This window comes from Vigna radiata, unplaced genomic scaffold (assembly GCF_000741045.1).
Source record: "Vigna radiata var. radiata cultivar VC1973A unplaced genomic scaffold, Vradiata_ver6 scaffold_51, whole genome shotgun sequence".
In the NCBI taxonomy this organism is placed as follows: domain Eukaryota; kingdom Viridiplantae; phylum Streptophyta; class Magnoliopsida; order Fabales; family Fabaceae; genus Vigna; species Vigna radiata.
In genome coordinates, this window is record NW_014542732.1 from 526,607 (window position 1) to 545,728 (window position 19,122).

General features: G+C 36.0%; 1 protein-coding gene across 1 annotated transcript; it reads right to left on the minus strand.

Moving 5' to 3' along the window:
• Positions 1-17,603: 17,603 nt before the first annotated feature.
• On the minus strand, positions 17,604-18,888 carry LOC106780664 (uncharacterized protein C17orf53 homolog). The gene is made up of 5 exons (XM_014668963.2): positions 18,596-18,888; positions 18,364-18,500; positions 18,166-18,267; positions 18,012-18,077; positions 17,604-17,922 (listed from the first exon to the last, which is right to left on the minus strand). Exons 1-5 carry the CDS (start codon positions 18,837-18,839, stop codon positions 17,755-17,757), a joined length of 717 nt encoding a protein of 238 aa, XP_014524449.1. The 5' UTR covers positions 18,840-18,888; the 3' UTR covers positions 17,604-17,754.
• Between the last annotated feature and the right edge of the window lie 234 nt (positions 18,889-19,122).

Genomic DNA, 19,122 nt, shown 5'->3' on the forward strand with positions numbered 1-19,122 from the left:
GGGTTAGCCTCTATTCCTCTTCGTGTTATCATGAAGCCTAGGAATTTCCCGGCCGGTACCCCGAAGGTGCATTTCGAAGGATTAAGGCGCATATTATAGTGTTTTATCTGTTGGAAGACTTACACCAAATCCTGGAGGTGTTGTTGATGCGAGTGACTTTGTAGGACCATATCGTCCACATATACTTCCATGCATCTCCCTATCTGATGATGGAAAACTTTATCCATAAGACGTTGGTAGGTAGCTCCTACGATTTTTAGACCAAACGGCATCACTTGATAACAGTAATTGGTGCGTTCGGTTATGAACGTTGTTTTCTCTTGATCTGGAGCGTACATCGGAATTTGATTGTATCCGAGTACGCATCTAGAAAACTCAAAACTTCGTGTCCCGAGACTCCATCAACCAGCCTGTCAACGCTGGGAAGAGGATACGAATCTTTAGGGCATGCTTTATTGAGATCTGTGAAGTCTACACACATTCGCCATTGACCATTTGCTTTCTTGACCATCACGACGTTTTCCAGCCACGTTGTGTAGGGAATTTCCCGAATAAAGTTTGCGTCGATTAACTTGTTGACTTCCTCTTGTACGACGTCCCTCTTTACATCGCCAAATCTCCGCTTCTTCTGTGCCATTGGTCGGGCCTCTCTGAATACGGATAGTTTATGCGTTATGATGCTTGGATGGATTCCTGGCATGTCGGCAACACTCCATGCAAATAGTTTGGAATTGGCTCTTAATAGTTCTGTTAAATTTCGCTCGTCATCCGACTGAAGTCCGGCGCCGATGGTAGTTGTTTGTTCTTCGTTTACTCCTAGCATGAACATCTTGACCTATCCTTGAGGTTCAATTCGATCATCCGTGTTAGTTCTGGGATCCAGATCGACCAATATGGTTTCTGGCCGTTTTGCTTTGTTTTGTGAGACGTAAGGTGCCATTTTTAATCCGGCGACATAACATTGTCGTGCCGTCTTTTGGTCTGCCCTTACGGTGCATATGACTCCTTTCTCGAACGGGAATTTCATCGCCAGGTGGGGAGTAGATACAATTGCCCCAAAAGCATTCAAACAGGGTTGTCCGAGAAGGGCATTGTAGGTGGTGTTGGCCTCCATCAACTGGAAACGTACTCGCAACACCTTCGAGTGTTCGCCTGTACCTAAGGGTGTTCGTAGGTCCAGGTATCCTCGAGTGTCCACCCTTTCACCAGCGAACCCCACGATCTGTTCATTAAAAGGTGCGACGACATCTTCCGAAAATTCCATTTTCTGGAATGTGGTCCAATAAAGTATGTTGACCGAGCTTCCTTGGTCAATTAGGATTTTGCTAACGTCATATTGTGTTATTCGTGCGGTAATGACCATAGGGTCGTCTTGATCTGGATCAGGGGCGTGAAAGTCCGCATTGGTGAACATGATGTCCGGCATTGACAAATAGTGATTGATGACCTATGGTGTTGACACTTTGTAGATTTCTCAAATGTCTCTTCCAAGCCGAGGATGTGGCTCCTCCTCTGGCGAACCCTCTAGAGATCGTGTCGATTCGACCTCTGGCTGGTCTGTCACGTTCTCTTCCTCGAGAGCGACTTTTCGATCGGTCTTTGAGCTGATCGTTTCTCCTGTATGAACGTTCCGGACTTGGGCGCACCATTTCCTTTCTAGGGGAGCGTCTTGCTTGATTGGTTCCTTCTCGTACGAATTCCCGAAGGTATCCTGCGCGGATAAGTCTTTCTAACTCGTCTTTTAGCCCCTGACAACCTTCTGTAGTGTGTCCCCGATTATCAATTATCGTGATATCGGCATACCTTAGTGTTATCTGCATTCACGGGTGTGTTTCGTTTGCGAACGAAAGTGAGATTGGTTTGTAGAGCTCTTTCGAACACTCTCTCCCTCGGGGTGTTGAGCTTCACGTAGTGATCGAATTGGGGACCTAGGGGCATCTGTAAGTCCCTTCTGGGGAATCTTCGAGTCTGGTTTTCTTCTCGGGGTCACTTTACTTCTTTTCTATTTTCGTTTGTGGAGGTTTCTGACAGCTGTTTTTTACGAGAGTTTCTCTGATCTTCCATCTTGATGTACTCAGTTAATCTCTCCTGGAGTTCCTCAATTGTATTGGGTAGTCTGGCATATAGATGTTCCGAGACGTATCCTGACTTTAGACAGTTGGGTAAATTGCTAATTATGAATGCATGGTTGACACCCTTTACTCGTCTCGCCGCTTCATTATACCTTTGCACGAAGGCTCTCAAAGTTTCATCTTTGCCTTGTTTAATATTGACGAGTTCGGCCGGAGTTACCTCCTCCCTTCGGTTAATGGCATACTGTCTTTGGAACAGATTAATGACAGTACGAAAGTTGTCTATTGAATTAGGGGGGAGTGTGCAGTAACACTCTAACGCCTCACCCTTTAATGACAGGGAGAAGGCTCTGCATTTGACTAGGTCGCGTTTGGAATAGAAAGCCATGGAATCAACAAAGTTTCAGATGTGATGATCCGGATCCGTGGTACCGTCAAACTTCTCCATCGGCGAAGGGGGCTGATCTGGCATCGGGGCTTGCATAACAGCTTCTGTAAACGGTAATAACTCGGATGACCGAACGGTTCTCAGGGGTGTAAGCACACTCTGATCACCATTCTGGCTTCCCTGGGTTTCGGACATTTCAGGAGGTGTGCGTCGCGCTCTCAGTTGGTTGATTTCTTCAACTTGTTTTTGCTGCAATTCTTGCTGCTGACGTATAATCTGGGCTTGCTCCTCCATTCGTTTTGCTTGTGTCTACTGGAACTCCTGTTGTTGGCGTATAGTCTGGGCCTGTTCCTCCATTTGTTTTGCTTGTGCTTCGATATGAACTTGCAATTCTCTGATCATATCGGTTGAGTTGTTGTTGTCCATGTTCCTTGTGGTAACCATTGGGAGTCTTCAAGTCTCAGCCCCATGGTGGACGCCAAAATGTTTCGGTAGATATTTTGTGGGACCCAGACGTTGACCTGGATGATGTCACTTCGCTGCTTTCTGGTATTCAGATAGACTGGATTGCTGGTTCCTCTTGTATTTCAACCGCATGTTCTCCTTCAGTTAAGACCGTCCGTTGCTCTCCAAACTCTGACCGAGGGGGGGAGGTACCTGCAAAGACACTCTGACGCTCAAGTTAGGCGTCTGTCGTGGAAGGATCTCAGTTCTCAGCAAAGTGATGCTCAGAATGAGAGAATTGGTAACAGAATTTCTGTGAGATAGTACTATGAATTAGGAGTCTAAGAAGCGTGTATGAGGCGTACCTTGCTGGTGTCTCTGGTTCTCTATTTATAGGCCTTGAGTTGATATGAGATTAACAGAATATAAACAAAATAAAATATAAACAAACTTACTTGATTACCGATAAACAACTTCATTTATATTTTTAATTAGATATTATTTTATTCTAAATATGACGTTATTTGATTCTCAATATCTTTATTCGAATACCTTTTAGACTGATGGTCTACGAGCCCAATAATAAAATCTTTTAGACTAATGGGCTACGAGCCCACTCAATATAATGATTGATTCATTATCTTGTAAAACTGTCGCATCCTATATCCTTCCGTACAAATAGTTTATTACAAATACAAATCTGTCTCAAAAAAATCTTGAAACTAAATTTTGTGAGACCATTACGTGACAATTAATGATTTCTTTTTGTCATGAATGTTATCTGACAAATTTTGTGACGGTATATACGATGGAAAAATCTATTAAAGTCTTTTCTATTTTTTTTATTAATTTTATAGATAAATTATTATTTGAGATAAAAATAATTAATATATATTGTAAAAAGTAAAAAAATCATTTAAAAGTAAATTTGGTAATTTTAATGTTAAATATTAAAGTGAAAAGCCTATAAAAAAATAAATATTTAAATTTTATTTAAAAAACATATTTTTATATAGAAACTAATCTTAAATATAATTTTTTCAATATAAATAAAAAAGGTTTTCAACGAACAAAATTGGTTTTAGTACGTTCTATTCAACATAGATAAGAAAAGAACCGGATTCAATTTTTTTTAGAAAAAAAGAAAAATCAAAACCAAAAGACGATAAAGCTTAATCCTTTTTCTTGTATTCTTCAGCCAAAAATCTTTCTATTTTCGAAGTAATTGGAGTTTTGGATATACTATCAACTACTTCAATTCAAATTAACAGTAATGTCTTTTTTCCTTTCTTTCATGAATTTGGATTAAGAAGATTAATATAATTATTATTATATTTAAATAAATAATTTATTTATATGATTATATTTACGTGTTATAATTATTAATAATTATATATATTTTATTTAAATAATGAATTTAATAATATGAGAAAAATTAAATGATTAATTATCATTATTTGTTATAACGAATTAATTTATAATAACTATCATTATTTTAGTATTTTTTTTTATGTTAAAGTAATGGATTATAAAAAATACACCTAATGTATACTAGTAAAAATAAATATAATACGAATAAGGTTAAAATATAATATTTAAATATAAATTTGTTTTTTTTAAATTATAAAATTGATATTTAATAAAAAATATATTATGTGACTAAAATTTACAATTAAAATTTTCAATTATATAATACTAAAATGTGTCAAAGTAAATTGTAAGGACATTTTACTAATTATACTAATAATACTAATAATTCTAAAAATAATATTAATACCAATAATAATAAAACATATATATTAATAATAATAATAATAATAATAATAATAATAATAATAATAATAATAATAATGATGATGATAAGAGTTTTCTAACTTCTCTTTGTGAGATTAGTCTACTTGTTATATCTAGTAAATCTTGATTCTATTTGTGGCTAGGTACTACCTTTGACATTGGTTGTTGAAAAAGGAGGGATATCCCTTTTGGCATTGGTTGTTGAAAAGGAGGTGACTCTCTTTGGCATCGGTTGTTGAAAAGAGAGTATTATTCTCTTTGGCAAATAGTTGTAGAAAAGAGAATGTTGTTAGAGTGTTGAATCTTCCTTAGTGAGGGGGATAAATGCTTGTGTGATAGGGGAACAGGTCTGAAGCCAAATGAAGGATTACTCGAGTGTATCTGTATCGAGAAGCTATAGATTGGGCTGCAGAAGCGGCTACAGTCGGTAAGGTAGGGTACAAGAGTGTGATTGAGTCTTGTCATGATGGAGTTTATGGTTTAGTGATGCTTGTTAATGATAATTGGTAAACCCAATATCGTTCTTCCCAAAGGACTCTTAGGCCTTACTTTTCATGTAAAAAAATTGCGTAAGACTTGAGAAAAGAATTAAGTTGGTGTTTGTATGCAAAGAACAAAAATAAACATGCAAATGCAGTGATTCAATTAGCTTTGAAAAACTATGGATGAATGGTGTTGTTGGGGTTTACAATTCCATCTTATCCGCTCTCACATATCTACTCTTCTTATTTACTTCACTTATTTATCCAATTGCCATGCAACCTTTCTAGCCTACCCTTAACCCAATCCCTTAGTGAAAAGAGCCTACTATTAATTACCGACTTGCTATCCCTAGCCTCCCCTGGTAACTAATAATGCAATGCGAACAGAAGCAAAATACAATTGATCGTCCTACCCCTATCCCTAGGTGGTATTAGCATAATCAAGGAATTTCTCACCAGTTCATGACATTACCGTACGTCCCCGTATCAATAAAGACAAACAACTTTTACTGAATGAGTTAAACAATAAAAGCATTAAGCATAGATGAGAACCCAACAATTGATAAGCAAATATATGACAAGCATATGAAATAAATAAGAATTTGAATATATGAGAGTTTCAAAAGATTACATTGTTCCCCAACAACAAAGGGTTTAGTTCACCATAATTATTGTGAAACTAGATGAAAATAATGAAAGAATGGAAGAAATAACCCTAAATTTGGTAGATTGGAGCCTAAGCATCCAAGGAACCTCCTCCAAGGTGTGTGGAATAGCTCTAGACGTTTCTCTCTGCCAAAAGAATCCCCTTTTGATTCGCACTGGGGCTATATATAACGGTTGAAAAACAATTATTTTCATACTTAATATTGATATTAAATCACACCCTTTATGGCTTAGAATTAGCTTGAAATCATGCATTTTTATTAATTTAGAGAATAAGAGAGTCAAAGATGGTTTTCTTGGTTTTATGCTTGGTTTCCCTTGATTTTATAGGTTTTTGGAATGAATTGGAATAAAGGTTGAAGTATCAAATGGTTGGAGTGCTGAAAAGTCAACCAGAATGCAGAAAAGTCAACTAGTCAACCAGAAAAGTCAACAAGTCAACCAGAAAAGTTGACCAAACTGCTAAGCGGTGAAAATGGGCGCTGAGCGGTCAGTTTTTGGCGCTGAGCGATAGTTTTGGGCGTTGAGCGGTCCTGCGATTAAGGGGAAACCGCTGAGCGGTTTACTTAGGGGCATGAGCGATTTTCTGTTGTTATTTGGTGGATTCTGTGATTTTTCTGTTATCTTTTTGGCTTATATATAGCCCTAGTGCGAATTAGAAGGAGATTCTTTTGGCAGAGAGAAACGTCCAAAGCTATTCCACACACCTTGGAGGAGGTTCCTTGGATGCTTAGGCTCCATTCAACCAAATTTAGGGTTATTTCTTCCATTCTTTCATCATATTTCATCTAGATTCACCATGATTATGGTGAACTAAACCCTTTGTTGTTGGGGAACAATGTAATCTTTTGAAACTCTCATATATTCAAATTCTTATTTATTTCATATGCTTGTCATATACTTGCTTATCAATTGTTGGGTTCTCATCTGTGCTCAATGCTTTTATTGTTTAACTCATTCAGTAAAAGTTGTTTGTCTTTATTGATACGGGGACGTATGATAATGTCATGAACTGGAGAGAAATTCCTTGATTATGCTAATACCACCTAGGGATAGGGGTAGGACGATCAATTGTATTTGCTTCCAAACGCATTGCATTATTGGTTATTAGGGGAGGCTAGGGATAGCAAGCCGATAATTAATAATAGGCTTTATTCACCAAGGGATTGGGTTAAGGGTATACTAGAAAGTTTGCATGGCAATTAGATAAATAAGTGAAGTAAATAAGAAGAGTAGATATATGAGAGTGGATAAGATGAAATTGTAAACCCCAACAACACCATTCATCCATAGTTTCTCAAAACTAATTGAATCAACTGCATCGCATGTTTATTTTTGTTCTTTGCATATAACCACCAAATTTATTCTCTTCTCAAGTCTTACGCGATTTTTTTACATGAAAGTTAAGGCCTAAGAGTCCTTTGGGAAAACGATACTCGGACTTACCCGTTTATATTACTTGATAACGATTTGGTACACTTGCCAGGGACTTAACAAAGCCCAAAAAGATAACAGAAAGATTACAGAATCTAGCTAATAAAAATAGACAACTGCCTAGGCACCTAAGTTCACCGCTCAACAGTTTCCCTCTTGCCGCTTTGACCGCTCAGCGGTTAATTTTGCCGTTGAGCGGTTTCCCTCTAATCACTCTGAGCGCTCAGCGGTCCAATCTGGTGCTCAACGGCTCTCTTGACCCTTCTTTTCATCATTTTTCTCCTTTTTTCATGGGTCTAAGTCCACCTTACTTCACTTCCATCTTCAATTCACCTAAAAACCCTGCAAAACAATGTAAAAACAAGCATAATATCTCTAAAACCAACTTTTGAGTCACACAAGACTCAATTAAGTGTTTTACTTGATTTAAAGCTCATTCTAAGCCATAAAGGGTGTGTTTTAATATCAAATTTAAGTATGAAAATAACGGTTTTTAGATCGTTATCACAACCCAAACTTAGAACTTTGCTTGTCCTCAAGCAAACTAGACAAACTTGGCTTTCCACATCTTCATCAAATCATTCACACTTTTCAAAATTCCTTTTTCTCACAACAAGTTATTATACAATTCAGATTTTAGTGGTATCCTATAAAGATGCATGCATGCTTTTAATCCAATTTAGTTCACATAATCAATCTTTTTTCCAACAGATGTTTTGTTCATGAATGATCAATCAACTAAGCATAGATGTAATAATGGATTTAACAATTCTCACCAAGCAAGTGTTTCACTCAATCCTTGAGTTAAGAGAGTTTAAATCATCATTCAAAGATCAAGCACACTCTCTTTTTTAACCAATCTCATTCATTCCCAACTTCTTCCTTTTTTCCTTTTTCATTGAGTTCACTTATACATGCTTTTTCTTTTCTTCTTTTCTTTTTCTTTCTCATGCATTTTTCTTTTTCATCTTTTGAACTCAATGCTTTTTCTTTTGCCTTTTACTTTCCCCATACAACCCCAAACTTGAACCTTTTCAACATTATCCTCAACCCAACTCAAGGTAATTCAATTCAAACAAGGGTTTTCACATTGTTTAAGGCCAAGGTTCAAAAAGGGTATATCATTTGAAACACTTTGGGTGAAAATTTGGCTAAGTAAGGGCTTTCAAGCATGGCCTTGATCATATGACATAAACATGCAAGTCAATCAATTATCAAGATTAAGTCAATATCATTCATGATTCCTTGTGAACAGTGCACACATCAATAAACTCTGAAGCTCAATACCTCACATAATCATGCTTTCTCACTTCTCATTCATGAATCCTGCTAGGCATCAAAATCACAATCATGAATCACTGATAACGGTTGAAAAACAGTTATTTTCATATGTCTATTTAGACCAAATTACACCCTTTAAGGCTTAGAATGAGCTTATAATCAAGTAAAACTTAATAAAAGAGTCAGTTGAGAGTCAAAAGTTGTTTTTAGCGATATTATGCTTGTTTTGCATTGTTTTGTAGTTATTTTGATGAAAGTGAAGATGGAGGTTGAAGATGAAGGTCTTAGAGTCAGGACAGAGGAAGAAAACTGAAGAAAAGATGAGTCTAGGGACCGCCCGACGGCAAAATTCACCGCTGGGCGGTCCAAGGCGAGGAGAAGGCACCTGGCGTGGGCGCTGGGCGGATTTGCGATTAAAGGCAAACCGCCGGGAGGTGGCCCCCTGCCGCCGGGCGGTGGCCCCCTGCCGCCGGGCGGTGGCGCGATTAGAGGCAAACCGCCGGGCAACATAAGTGTGCCGTCGGGCGGTTGTCCGCTGGGCCTGGGCCTGTTTTCTCTGACGCTCCTCAGCTATAAACAGCCCTGTTACGATTTCATATTGATTCATTTGACAGAGAAGGGCAGCCAGACCTACTTTTCACTCCTTGGAGAAGATTTCTTGGATGCTTAGGCTCATTTTCATCCTTTCTAGGGTTTTCTTTTCCATTTTTCCTTCACTTTTCATCTAGGTTCACCATGACAATGGTGAACTAAATCCTTTTGTTGTTGGGGGAAACAATGTAATCTTTTTAAACTCTCTTTTATTGAAACTCTTGTTTATTTATANGATTTTTCATATGCTTTGATTATCAATTGTTGGGTTCTCACCTGTGCGTAATGCTTTTATCGTTTAACTCATTCGATAATTGTTGTTTGTCTTTATTGATACGAGGACGTACAGTAATGTCATGAACTGGTGAGAAATTCCTTGATTAAGCAATACTCGCCTAGGGATAGGGGGTAGGACGATCAATTGTTTTTGTTTCTGATCTTAATGCATTATTAATTGCTAGGGGAGGCTAGGGATAGCAAGCCAATAATTAGTAATAGGCTCTTTTCGTCGAGGGATCGGGTTAAGGGTAGGCCAAGAAAGATTGCATAATAATTAGATAACAAAGCGCAATAAACAAGAGGAGTAGGTAAGAGGGAGCGGAAAGGATGAAATTGTAAACCCCCAACAACTCCATTCATCCATAGTCTATTTTCGTCAATTGAATCAAATACTTTGCATGTTTATTTTCTGTCTTTGCATTCACCACAATTATTTCTTTTTACAAGTCTTACGATTTTAATTCACACGAACGAGAAAACCTTTCGAGTCTCATGGGAAGAACGATATCAGGCTTTACCGATTATATTACTTGGACGATCTGGTATACTTGCCAGTGACTCAACAATCACTTACTCATCTGTTCACATAGTTAGTGAATCATCAACCTGGATATCAACATTCACACATTCTCAATCATCATCCACAATCAACCATCAGTAGTAAATAACTCATCATGCAATAAAATTGAACCATTATCCGAATCAGTGTACAAGTCATGCATAGACACAATAATAAAACCTATACTACTAATTCAAAGTACAAGAGAGAAAGAAAAAGAAAAATCCCTGTCCAAATGTCGGCATCCATCAGTAGATGCCCTCAGCGCAAATCCTCATCTAAATCATACTCATCCTCCTTGTAAGATTTATATAAATAAAAGGATTTTTATTTACTTTAAGTATTTTATTTTGTGGTATTACATAATGAATTGTGATGTGAAACCGTGTTAAGAAATATTTAAGGAAAGGGGAAAATCAAATTAAATTTGATTTTATATTAATTTTCGAAAAAGGTTGAAAGAGTATTTTAAATATATTTGTTTGCGCTATTTTATCAGCGAATGGAGCCTGGTCTAGTGGTTGTTGTCTGTGCATGGAGGGGGTGTGTGTTTGGTCTTGTGTTTAAACCCTCTCAAGACCGAAAAGGCTCCTAGCTCTTTTGTATTTTCCACCTTGATGGCGTGGGACCCACAATAAGATGAGAAAGAGGAAGTGAACCCCTTTGGCATGTGGTTGCAAACGTGAATGGCTTTTAAAGCCTTCCTGCTTTGGGTTTTATGTACATTTATGATGAAAGAGAAATGTTTTTGGCATTGTTTTTCTATTGGTTGTCTTTTTGTATGGCTTGGAATTTTCTTGGTTTCCTAAGTTTAGAAAGGCATTTAGTTTTTGCTTTTGGTACATAGTTAGCATGAGAGAGAAGTTGGTGGAATTATTTTATTTGGTTATATTATATATTTGGATGTGTGCACGTGAATGGGTAGAGAAATGGTTCTTTTTGTGTTATGGTTTTGCATGGGTACACGTTCCTTGTGTTCTGAGGGGATATTTCATTCTTTGTTTTTCTCTTTTTCTCTTAAAGAATATAAATGGGAGGGGGGGGGGGCTTCATTGTGTGCATGGTATAGTAAACCTTAGGAATTAAAAATAGCCTTAGCCATGTGAGGGTGCTTAGGAAAGTGTATATTCTTTTCATTTTCCTAGGTTTAAATTCACAACGTTTATCTTTATTATCCTTAAAGACCATCAATTATACCCATTAAAGTGTGGTTATTTTTAGAGTTGATAGAGAGTTAAGGAAGGGTAACCCAAGGTTAGTTCTAGCAAAGAAATTTTCGGGCAAACTAAGTGGATGAGGTAGGCTTGGGTAGATAGTAGGGTTAGTTAATATTTAAATTGTAATATGGAGGCATAGGAGGGGAGACACCAAGAAAAGATAGTGGAAGGAAATTGAACGAAACCCTCCTCTATTTCTTTTTCACCAACTAGTGCATATGTGAGAGAGTGTTGAGCCACCATATTGTCTTGGGCATTAGGACCGTAAGTTGGAGAGGAAATAAGAGGTGTGGAGTGACGTTTGGTGCAACAAGAGGAGTGAAGCCATTTTCAGTCTTTGCTTGGGAACCTTAGAAGTCTTGGAAACTTTCTGGAAATTAGAGGTAAGAGGTGTAACTTTGGAATATAAAATGGTGTATGATGGGTAGGTGTTATTGTTAAATGTTGATGCTTATATGTTCCTTGTAATACTTGTGTTTCTATGTGTTGGGTTGTATAAAGAAGAGGGTTAACCATGCATGTTTCAAAAATTGGGGTTGTTGTAGATGGATACATTATTTGGGTTCATTTTGGATGTTGAGAATATATGTTTATTCACTTTCTTCTAATATGTTGCCTATTAATGTTATGGCTTATTTCTCTCATTCAATTTATCAATAGTAAACTTGGGGCACATTCATACACTCCCTAATCAAGAGTGTGGTGGGTGTGAGGATTGAGAGTTCCTTTTCCTGGTAATGGAAGAGAAGGGTGAGAGAATTGGATCCAAAAAAATGGTAAGAATGATACTTTGGGTTTGTTTGGAATAAAAAGAGAGATGGGTTAAGATGGGTACTGGTGCATGGGGTTGCATGAGTGAAATGGAGTTTGGGTTGTTGTAGTAAAAAAAAGAAAAGTAATAAATAGATATGTAGAGAGGTTTTGCAGGATGGTATATGCATGATTGGTGAAAGTGAGGAAAAGAGAGATCTTGGAGGGGTGTAATAGATTCTGGAAATGAAGATAAATAAATAAAAGTAAAAAGAGAAAGAATAGGAGAGTAAAGTGGGGTGTGTGAAATGAAGGAAGTAAAAGGAGGGGAGGGGTGATATTTTTGCATGCACGTAAAAGTGAGTGTGAGTGTTATAAAAAAATAAAAATATTAAAATGAATAGGAGAATGAGAAAGAGGGGGCTTTGACTTTTATGTTGAAAAAGGAGGAGAATATGGAAAGAGAATGGGTGGTTACGTGAAAAAAAAAAATAGTATGAGAGATAAATGGGAAGTGAATGCATGAGTGTCATAAAGTAAGAGAGAGAGAAGAAATGAATTGGTTTTAAAGGTAAAAAGAGGAAAGAAAAATAAAATAATAATTTCTGAGTAATAGTACGTTGACACGCTTACGTGTCACGTACATTCATTTGACACGGTTAGAATATTTTTTTTAAAAAAAAATTGCATTGTGACGGAGGGTAAAAGTGGAAAAAATAAGTGTGTTTCGGTCTGAGTTTTCAATTGAAAATCAGATTTAGGTTTCGTTTAAAAAATGGTTTCCATTTCTTCATTGCACAGGTGCATCGTTCTTTATTGCGTTCCATTGTTCTTCATTGCGTTTCCATCGTTCTTCATTGTAGAGGTGCTTCCCATTTCTTTGTTTGAGACCGTGTCAATAATTGATTGTGGAGATTTTTGGTAGCTGTGAAGTTCAAGGTTGTGGACATTTCGGTACCGCTCCTAATCGCACTTCTCATTTGTGAGTTTGAGGTAGGGGTTTTCTATTTTCATATTGCGTATGTGAATGTTTTTGGATTTTCATTTGGCATGGTTAAATAAAACAAGAAGTCGTGGTCGTGCATATGTATGGTTGATTTGGTGAAAATGCAAGCCTTTTGTTGGAAATTTCATTCCTTTGTCTGGTCTTGTGTGTGTTCAAAGTTCCTTTCTTGGGTCCTATAAGAAGCACAGTCATTAACAGAGAAAAACGTTTGCACGGTGTTTGGAACAAAGAAAGAAAAAGCCGCAGTAGTTGTATGTATCAAACATCATGAACAGTACACAATAAAGGAAAAAGATGAAAATTTCAAGTCGTGCTACCAAATACAGTACCTCTTCCTTTCAGTTTTGGTTCATTCACAAATTTCACATGTAATATGTAATAGAAATACTGTTGTGACACTTTTCTGCATATTTATGTTGATACATTCATGACAATATTAGATATGAAGTTAAGGGATAAAATAAAGTTCCTGAATATTAAATAGAAAAATGAATTCAGGAGTGATGCAAGGTAGAGACAAACTCACTCGTGGGCTAAGATGGATAGAGGATAATGATGGTCTTTTGTGGTCCTTGAAAAAGAGGTTTTCCTATTAACAGTGTTGGGCTGTTGATGGTAAAGAAGAAATGGGTAGTGAAATTTGTAACCTTTCCCGATAAGCATTAGATCTTGTAGGTCATTATGCTATGTTTAGTATTAATTTATTTGTTGGTTTTTCTAATTACATTGGTCCCTGATAAGCATTAGTTCTATTCTTCAAATTGACGTTGTGTGCATGTTGTTAGATGGTATAGGATGTTAAAGTGATGTTATCTGACGTTATTATGCAACGGTAGTTGTGTGCATATTGTTGGATGGTAATTTGATGGATGGAAAGAGGGTGCTGCTGTGAAAAATCTGAAGTTATGAATGAGTTAAATAATTTAATTATTTATTGATGTTCATTTAATTTTGTTAGATGTGCAGGATATATTGAGATGGATACAAAAGTTAAAAAACAGGTAAGTATGGTGTAGTTGTTTATATTTATTATTGATTGGTGAACATGTTGTATTGAATGTACTAAGATATGGTTTGATTTATACTTGCAGGGTGAAGTTAGAATTAGACATCGAGTACAAACCCAGCCCATTGTTGAATTAAATTGTTCCCTACCATCCTTTCAAAAGGACAGAATTAAGTCCACACCCTTTAAATTTTTAGTTGATTTAGTTAACAATGTCGTTATATCTAGCCCAATTCTTGTAGAATTAATTAGAAGGTGGGATGTGGGACACAAGGCTTTTAGGATTAGGGAGAACTTAGTTCCTTTTACAGTTGATGATGTGTATTATTTTTTGAAGATATTATGGGAGACAAATGAGGAAATCAAGGAATCCCTTCCTTGTGGGGAGACAAAATCTAATTTTAATAATGACAAATCTGACTTTGATAGAGTTGTGGAAGAGCAAAGGCTCTTGAGGAGAACGGTGGATAATCATGCGCAACGCATTCTACAGTTAGAAAGAAGTATAAAACGTCTAGAAGAAGAGGATTTGAATGAGATACCATCTTTTAATGATGGTATGGAGGGAGCTTCGACAAATGACAAAGGAAGAGATTTAGTCATTGTGAATTTTGTGGATGGGGGCATTCATGCACCTTCCACAAATGAGAACATTGATTTTTCAATTGTTTACAGAACTTGCACTTCAATGCTTTGTGATGATGGTCCTGTGTAAGTTATACAAGAAATGAACATTATCATGATTTATAAATGTTTAGTATACAGAGTTTTTCATGAATTTCTTTTGTATTCAGAGTACTTGTAGAGGTGTCAAACAACATGTTGACCTGTACAGACTTACAATGCTTAAAACCGAGTGCAAAAATTGATAACATGGTAAGTTGTGTTATGAACCAAAAGTTGTACAATAACAACCAATTATGTGAGTGCATAAGTTTGATGAGCTATTGGTGTAGGTTATGTTGTTTGCCACAGGGATGATTGTGTATGATGAGTTGCACATAACAGGAATGATTGGTCGCTGTTTTTTCAATCCTTTTTTTGCGGTATGTAAAACTGTATTTGTTTATGTTAAACTGTAATTGTTCATTTTAGTCTTTGAGGAATTTAGGATTTAATTGTTTGAATTTATTTTTTGGGTGCAATTTTTGAAGACAATGGTCATGGAAAGGCTGAAGATTCCTAAGAAAAAGTGAGAACCGTTGACACAAACTGATTACCATCACTGGTTCCAACCACAATCATTTGCATTGAATGTTTTGTTAAGAGCTCAATTTGTAAGTACATTTGCATTAAATCATTTCCATTGCATGCTATTATAGGTTTATCATAGCATTATTCTTCACTGTATTGATGTTTGTGGTTGTGGTTCTGTAGTTGTTTGTGCCTACCGTTGGTGATGANCATTGGTGGTGCTATGCTGTGAATTGTCAATCAAGGGAATTGTTCATTTTGGATCCCCTTGGTCACAAAAGGCGGTCCAGAAAAAAAATTGACAAGGCTATAGTAAGACAATTTGTGTTGTACTACTGTTTTTCTTTTAAGCAAACTTTACTTTTACAAGTCAACATTTACAATAATATATAATTTTTTGAATGTCAATTTCTAAGGTTGCCACTTTGCAAGAATTATTCAATATGATTGACATAGAGTCAAACTATAAGGAGCAGGAATTGAACGTGATTGAAGAAGATTTGCCTGTGTAACCAAATACGTTAGTGACATTGTGAATGGCCAATTTATTAGGTTCTATCATATAGCCACTTGTTTCTAATATTTGTATAATGTGTAGGTATGATTATGGTATGTTGGTGATTAAACATATGGAGTTATGGGACCACACACCAAAATTTGATGGGAATAAAATGCCCGATTATACAACGGTTTGTATTTTTTATGTATATGATTATTTCAATATCATTTTTGATTAAAGGTTTTGAAGTGTATTTAACAACGATATTGTTATCGTAGGATCAATTACAAGTTCTAAGAAAACAGATGGTTTGTGAGTGGATATTACACAAAGATAATGTTCATCGGAGTCTGGTATTGAAGAAATGTGGGATGGTTTAGGCATTGATTAAGTCATTAAGTAAGACAACATCACGGAGTTCAATACATTGAAGTACGAGAACAATTAACTTACATATTGAATACAGATTACATAAAATATGGGTGATTAGGACATTATGCAATTGGGCCATGAAATGTTGTTATAGTGAATACTTTGTTGTCTATATTTTTGGCAAAGGGAAATTTTAGCTTGGCTTCCAAATTGTTTGAGGTTTTTAGTGATGCAGGTGTGAGTACAGATTGAAAGAAGAAACTTCACAATCCCTGTAAAATCATTGATTTATCTCTTGACAAAAAAGCAAATATATGTTCCTTGTTTTTTACTGTGCCCCGTTATAAAATATTTTGGGCTTTCATTAAGCTAGGTTTTGGTTTATATGCATTAAAGATGTTATGAGATACGAACCCACTTTTAATGTACTACTTCCTCACCATATTACAATGTATCTAAATTAAGGAAGTAATACTATTTGTGGCACAAGATTTATAAACATTTTCTTTGTCAAGTCTCCTTTATCTTGTTGGAGTACATTACATGATGGAAAATAAAATATTGCTCAAACGATTTATAAAAAATATTTATAAAAAAATTTATAATTATTACAAAGTTTAAGAATGAAATCAAGATTCAAACGATTTTTTGGAGAAATTTATAATTATTGTTGTTCAAAACATCTTTAAAACGTAACCACATAGTACTGAGGACATAACCACTTACTGCACCAAGACATATGTGGTCATGGGGATTGAATTAATCACTTTTGCGGTTGTACAAAACGCAGTCCACAACCAACCACATCAAGTTGAAGACATAACCACATACTAGACCACAAACAGTGGTCATTGGGATTCACTTAAATCAATTGTATTGTTGTTCAAAACATCTTTAAAACATAACCACATAGTCCTGAGGACATAACCACTTACTGCACCAAGACATATGTGGTCATGGGGATTGAATTACTCACTTTTGCTGTTGTCCAAAACACGGTCCACAACCAACCACATGAAGTTGAAGACATAACCATTTACTGGACCACAAAAAGTGGTCATTGGGATTCAATTAAGTCAATTTTATTGTTGTTCTAAACATCTTTAAAACGTAACCACATAGTATTGAGGACATAACCACTTACTGCACCAAGATATATGTGGTCATCGGGATTGAATTAAAGACTTTTGTTGTTGTACAAAACGCAGTCCATAACCAACCACATAAAGTTGAAGACATAACCACTTACGGGACCACAAAAAGTGGTTTTTGGGATTCAATTAAATCAATTTTATTGTTGTTCAAAACATCTTTAAAACATAACCACATAGTCCTGAGGACATAACCACTTACTGCACCAAGACATATGTGGTCATGGGGATTTAATTACTCACTTTTGCTGTTGTCCAAAACGCAGTCCACAACTAACTACATACATTTGAAAGAGAAAACCACTTATTGAACAACAAATTAAAGAAGGAACATAACAACACATAGTTATTTTTTTTTAATTAACAACAACATCATATCAAACTTAAAACATAACAAACATTACATTACCACTTCATGCAACAACACATTAATGAAGGTGGTTTTGGTACTTCACTAATAATACTACATAACAAAGCCTTCTAAAAACGAACCCTAAATGAAACTCACAACAAGGATAAAACTAAAATTCAAATCATCAAACTACGAAAGTCCTCAGTTTCTTCCACTTTTAATTATTGTTGTTAGCTCTACTGCCTTCAGGTTTGTCATTGTCAACAGGTGGAGTCAACATGCTAAGGATGTCATCAACGGAACGACTTGGAAGCTTCTTAGTAACAATTGGTATTGATAGACGAACTAGTTCATCAGTTGGGCGCCCAATATCACTTGCAAAAACCTTCACATAAGGAGAGAACCATTCAAAGTGGTAAAAAAAGTTCACAACCAATACAGAACACAACAATAGAAAACAATTGTAAACGTTACCTTCACAACATTGTTAAGAGTAATGTTAAGATAGTATGTTCTGCGCATTGGTGAAAAAATTGCAACCTGTTAAATGCCATGTTGGTTAACTTCATATACTCTTGTGAGAATAAAAAATTAATAAGTTATTAATCATCATAAACCATATACTTACATCTTGTAGGATTATTACACTTCCAACTTTTAAGTTGGGACCTATTTCAGGATGATCAATGGCCTTGCGGTGAACACTTGCTTTTACAGTCCCTGTTGGATCCTGTGAAGAGAGACCGTTTCCATAAATACAGTTCAATATGGTAGTTAAATGAAGTTAACAATTCACTATACCCATTAACAATACACATAAACCAACCCGAATTGTTATTTTCATGTCACCCAATCCGTTATGCTCACGAGCTTTAATAAGACATCGCAACAAGGACACCTTACAAGTTCCTTTCAAGGAATCAAGGGTTGAGATATGCTCAACCTCATATTTAAGCAACAATCCTGCAAATGAGTTCATTACTCCAAAAAACTTCCTCAAATCACAAATTTTGGATGTCTATGAATTTGAATTCCCAATTAGTGATTAGTGTACTTACCATGGATGTCAATGAATTTTTCAGCCCATACCCAAGCATTCGATGTGAAGTCACGATCAAAACTGACTTTTTCTATGATACTTAAGAATTCTTGTGTGGGGATGTTTTCATTGACCTGGCGATTAAGCATAGCTGCCTGAACCACACCAGCAGGGACCAGAATGACACTATTATTCGAATTGCAACGACGAATGAAACTATCAAGATCACTTTCATCAATATCAAGTTGTTCCCAAGGTTCCATTGTTCTCTATTCTTGTTGACAAAAAGAATAAATGAAGAGGAAGTGAACATTAAGAAAATGAACACATAGAACTGGCAAGCCTTGTGTTCTTCTTCATTAAAACATGAAAGGAAAACGAAGTGAATACAAAGAAAAATAATCCATCATTTAGTTAACCATATCCAACGTTGGAGATGAAGCAAATGCAACATTAAAATTGGCCATACCTCCAAAACGCGAAGCCCTTCCTTGTACATATGTTAGGGCATCCCACATTAACACAATTTATAATAACATTCATATG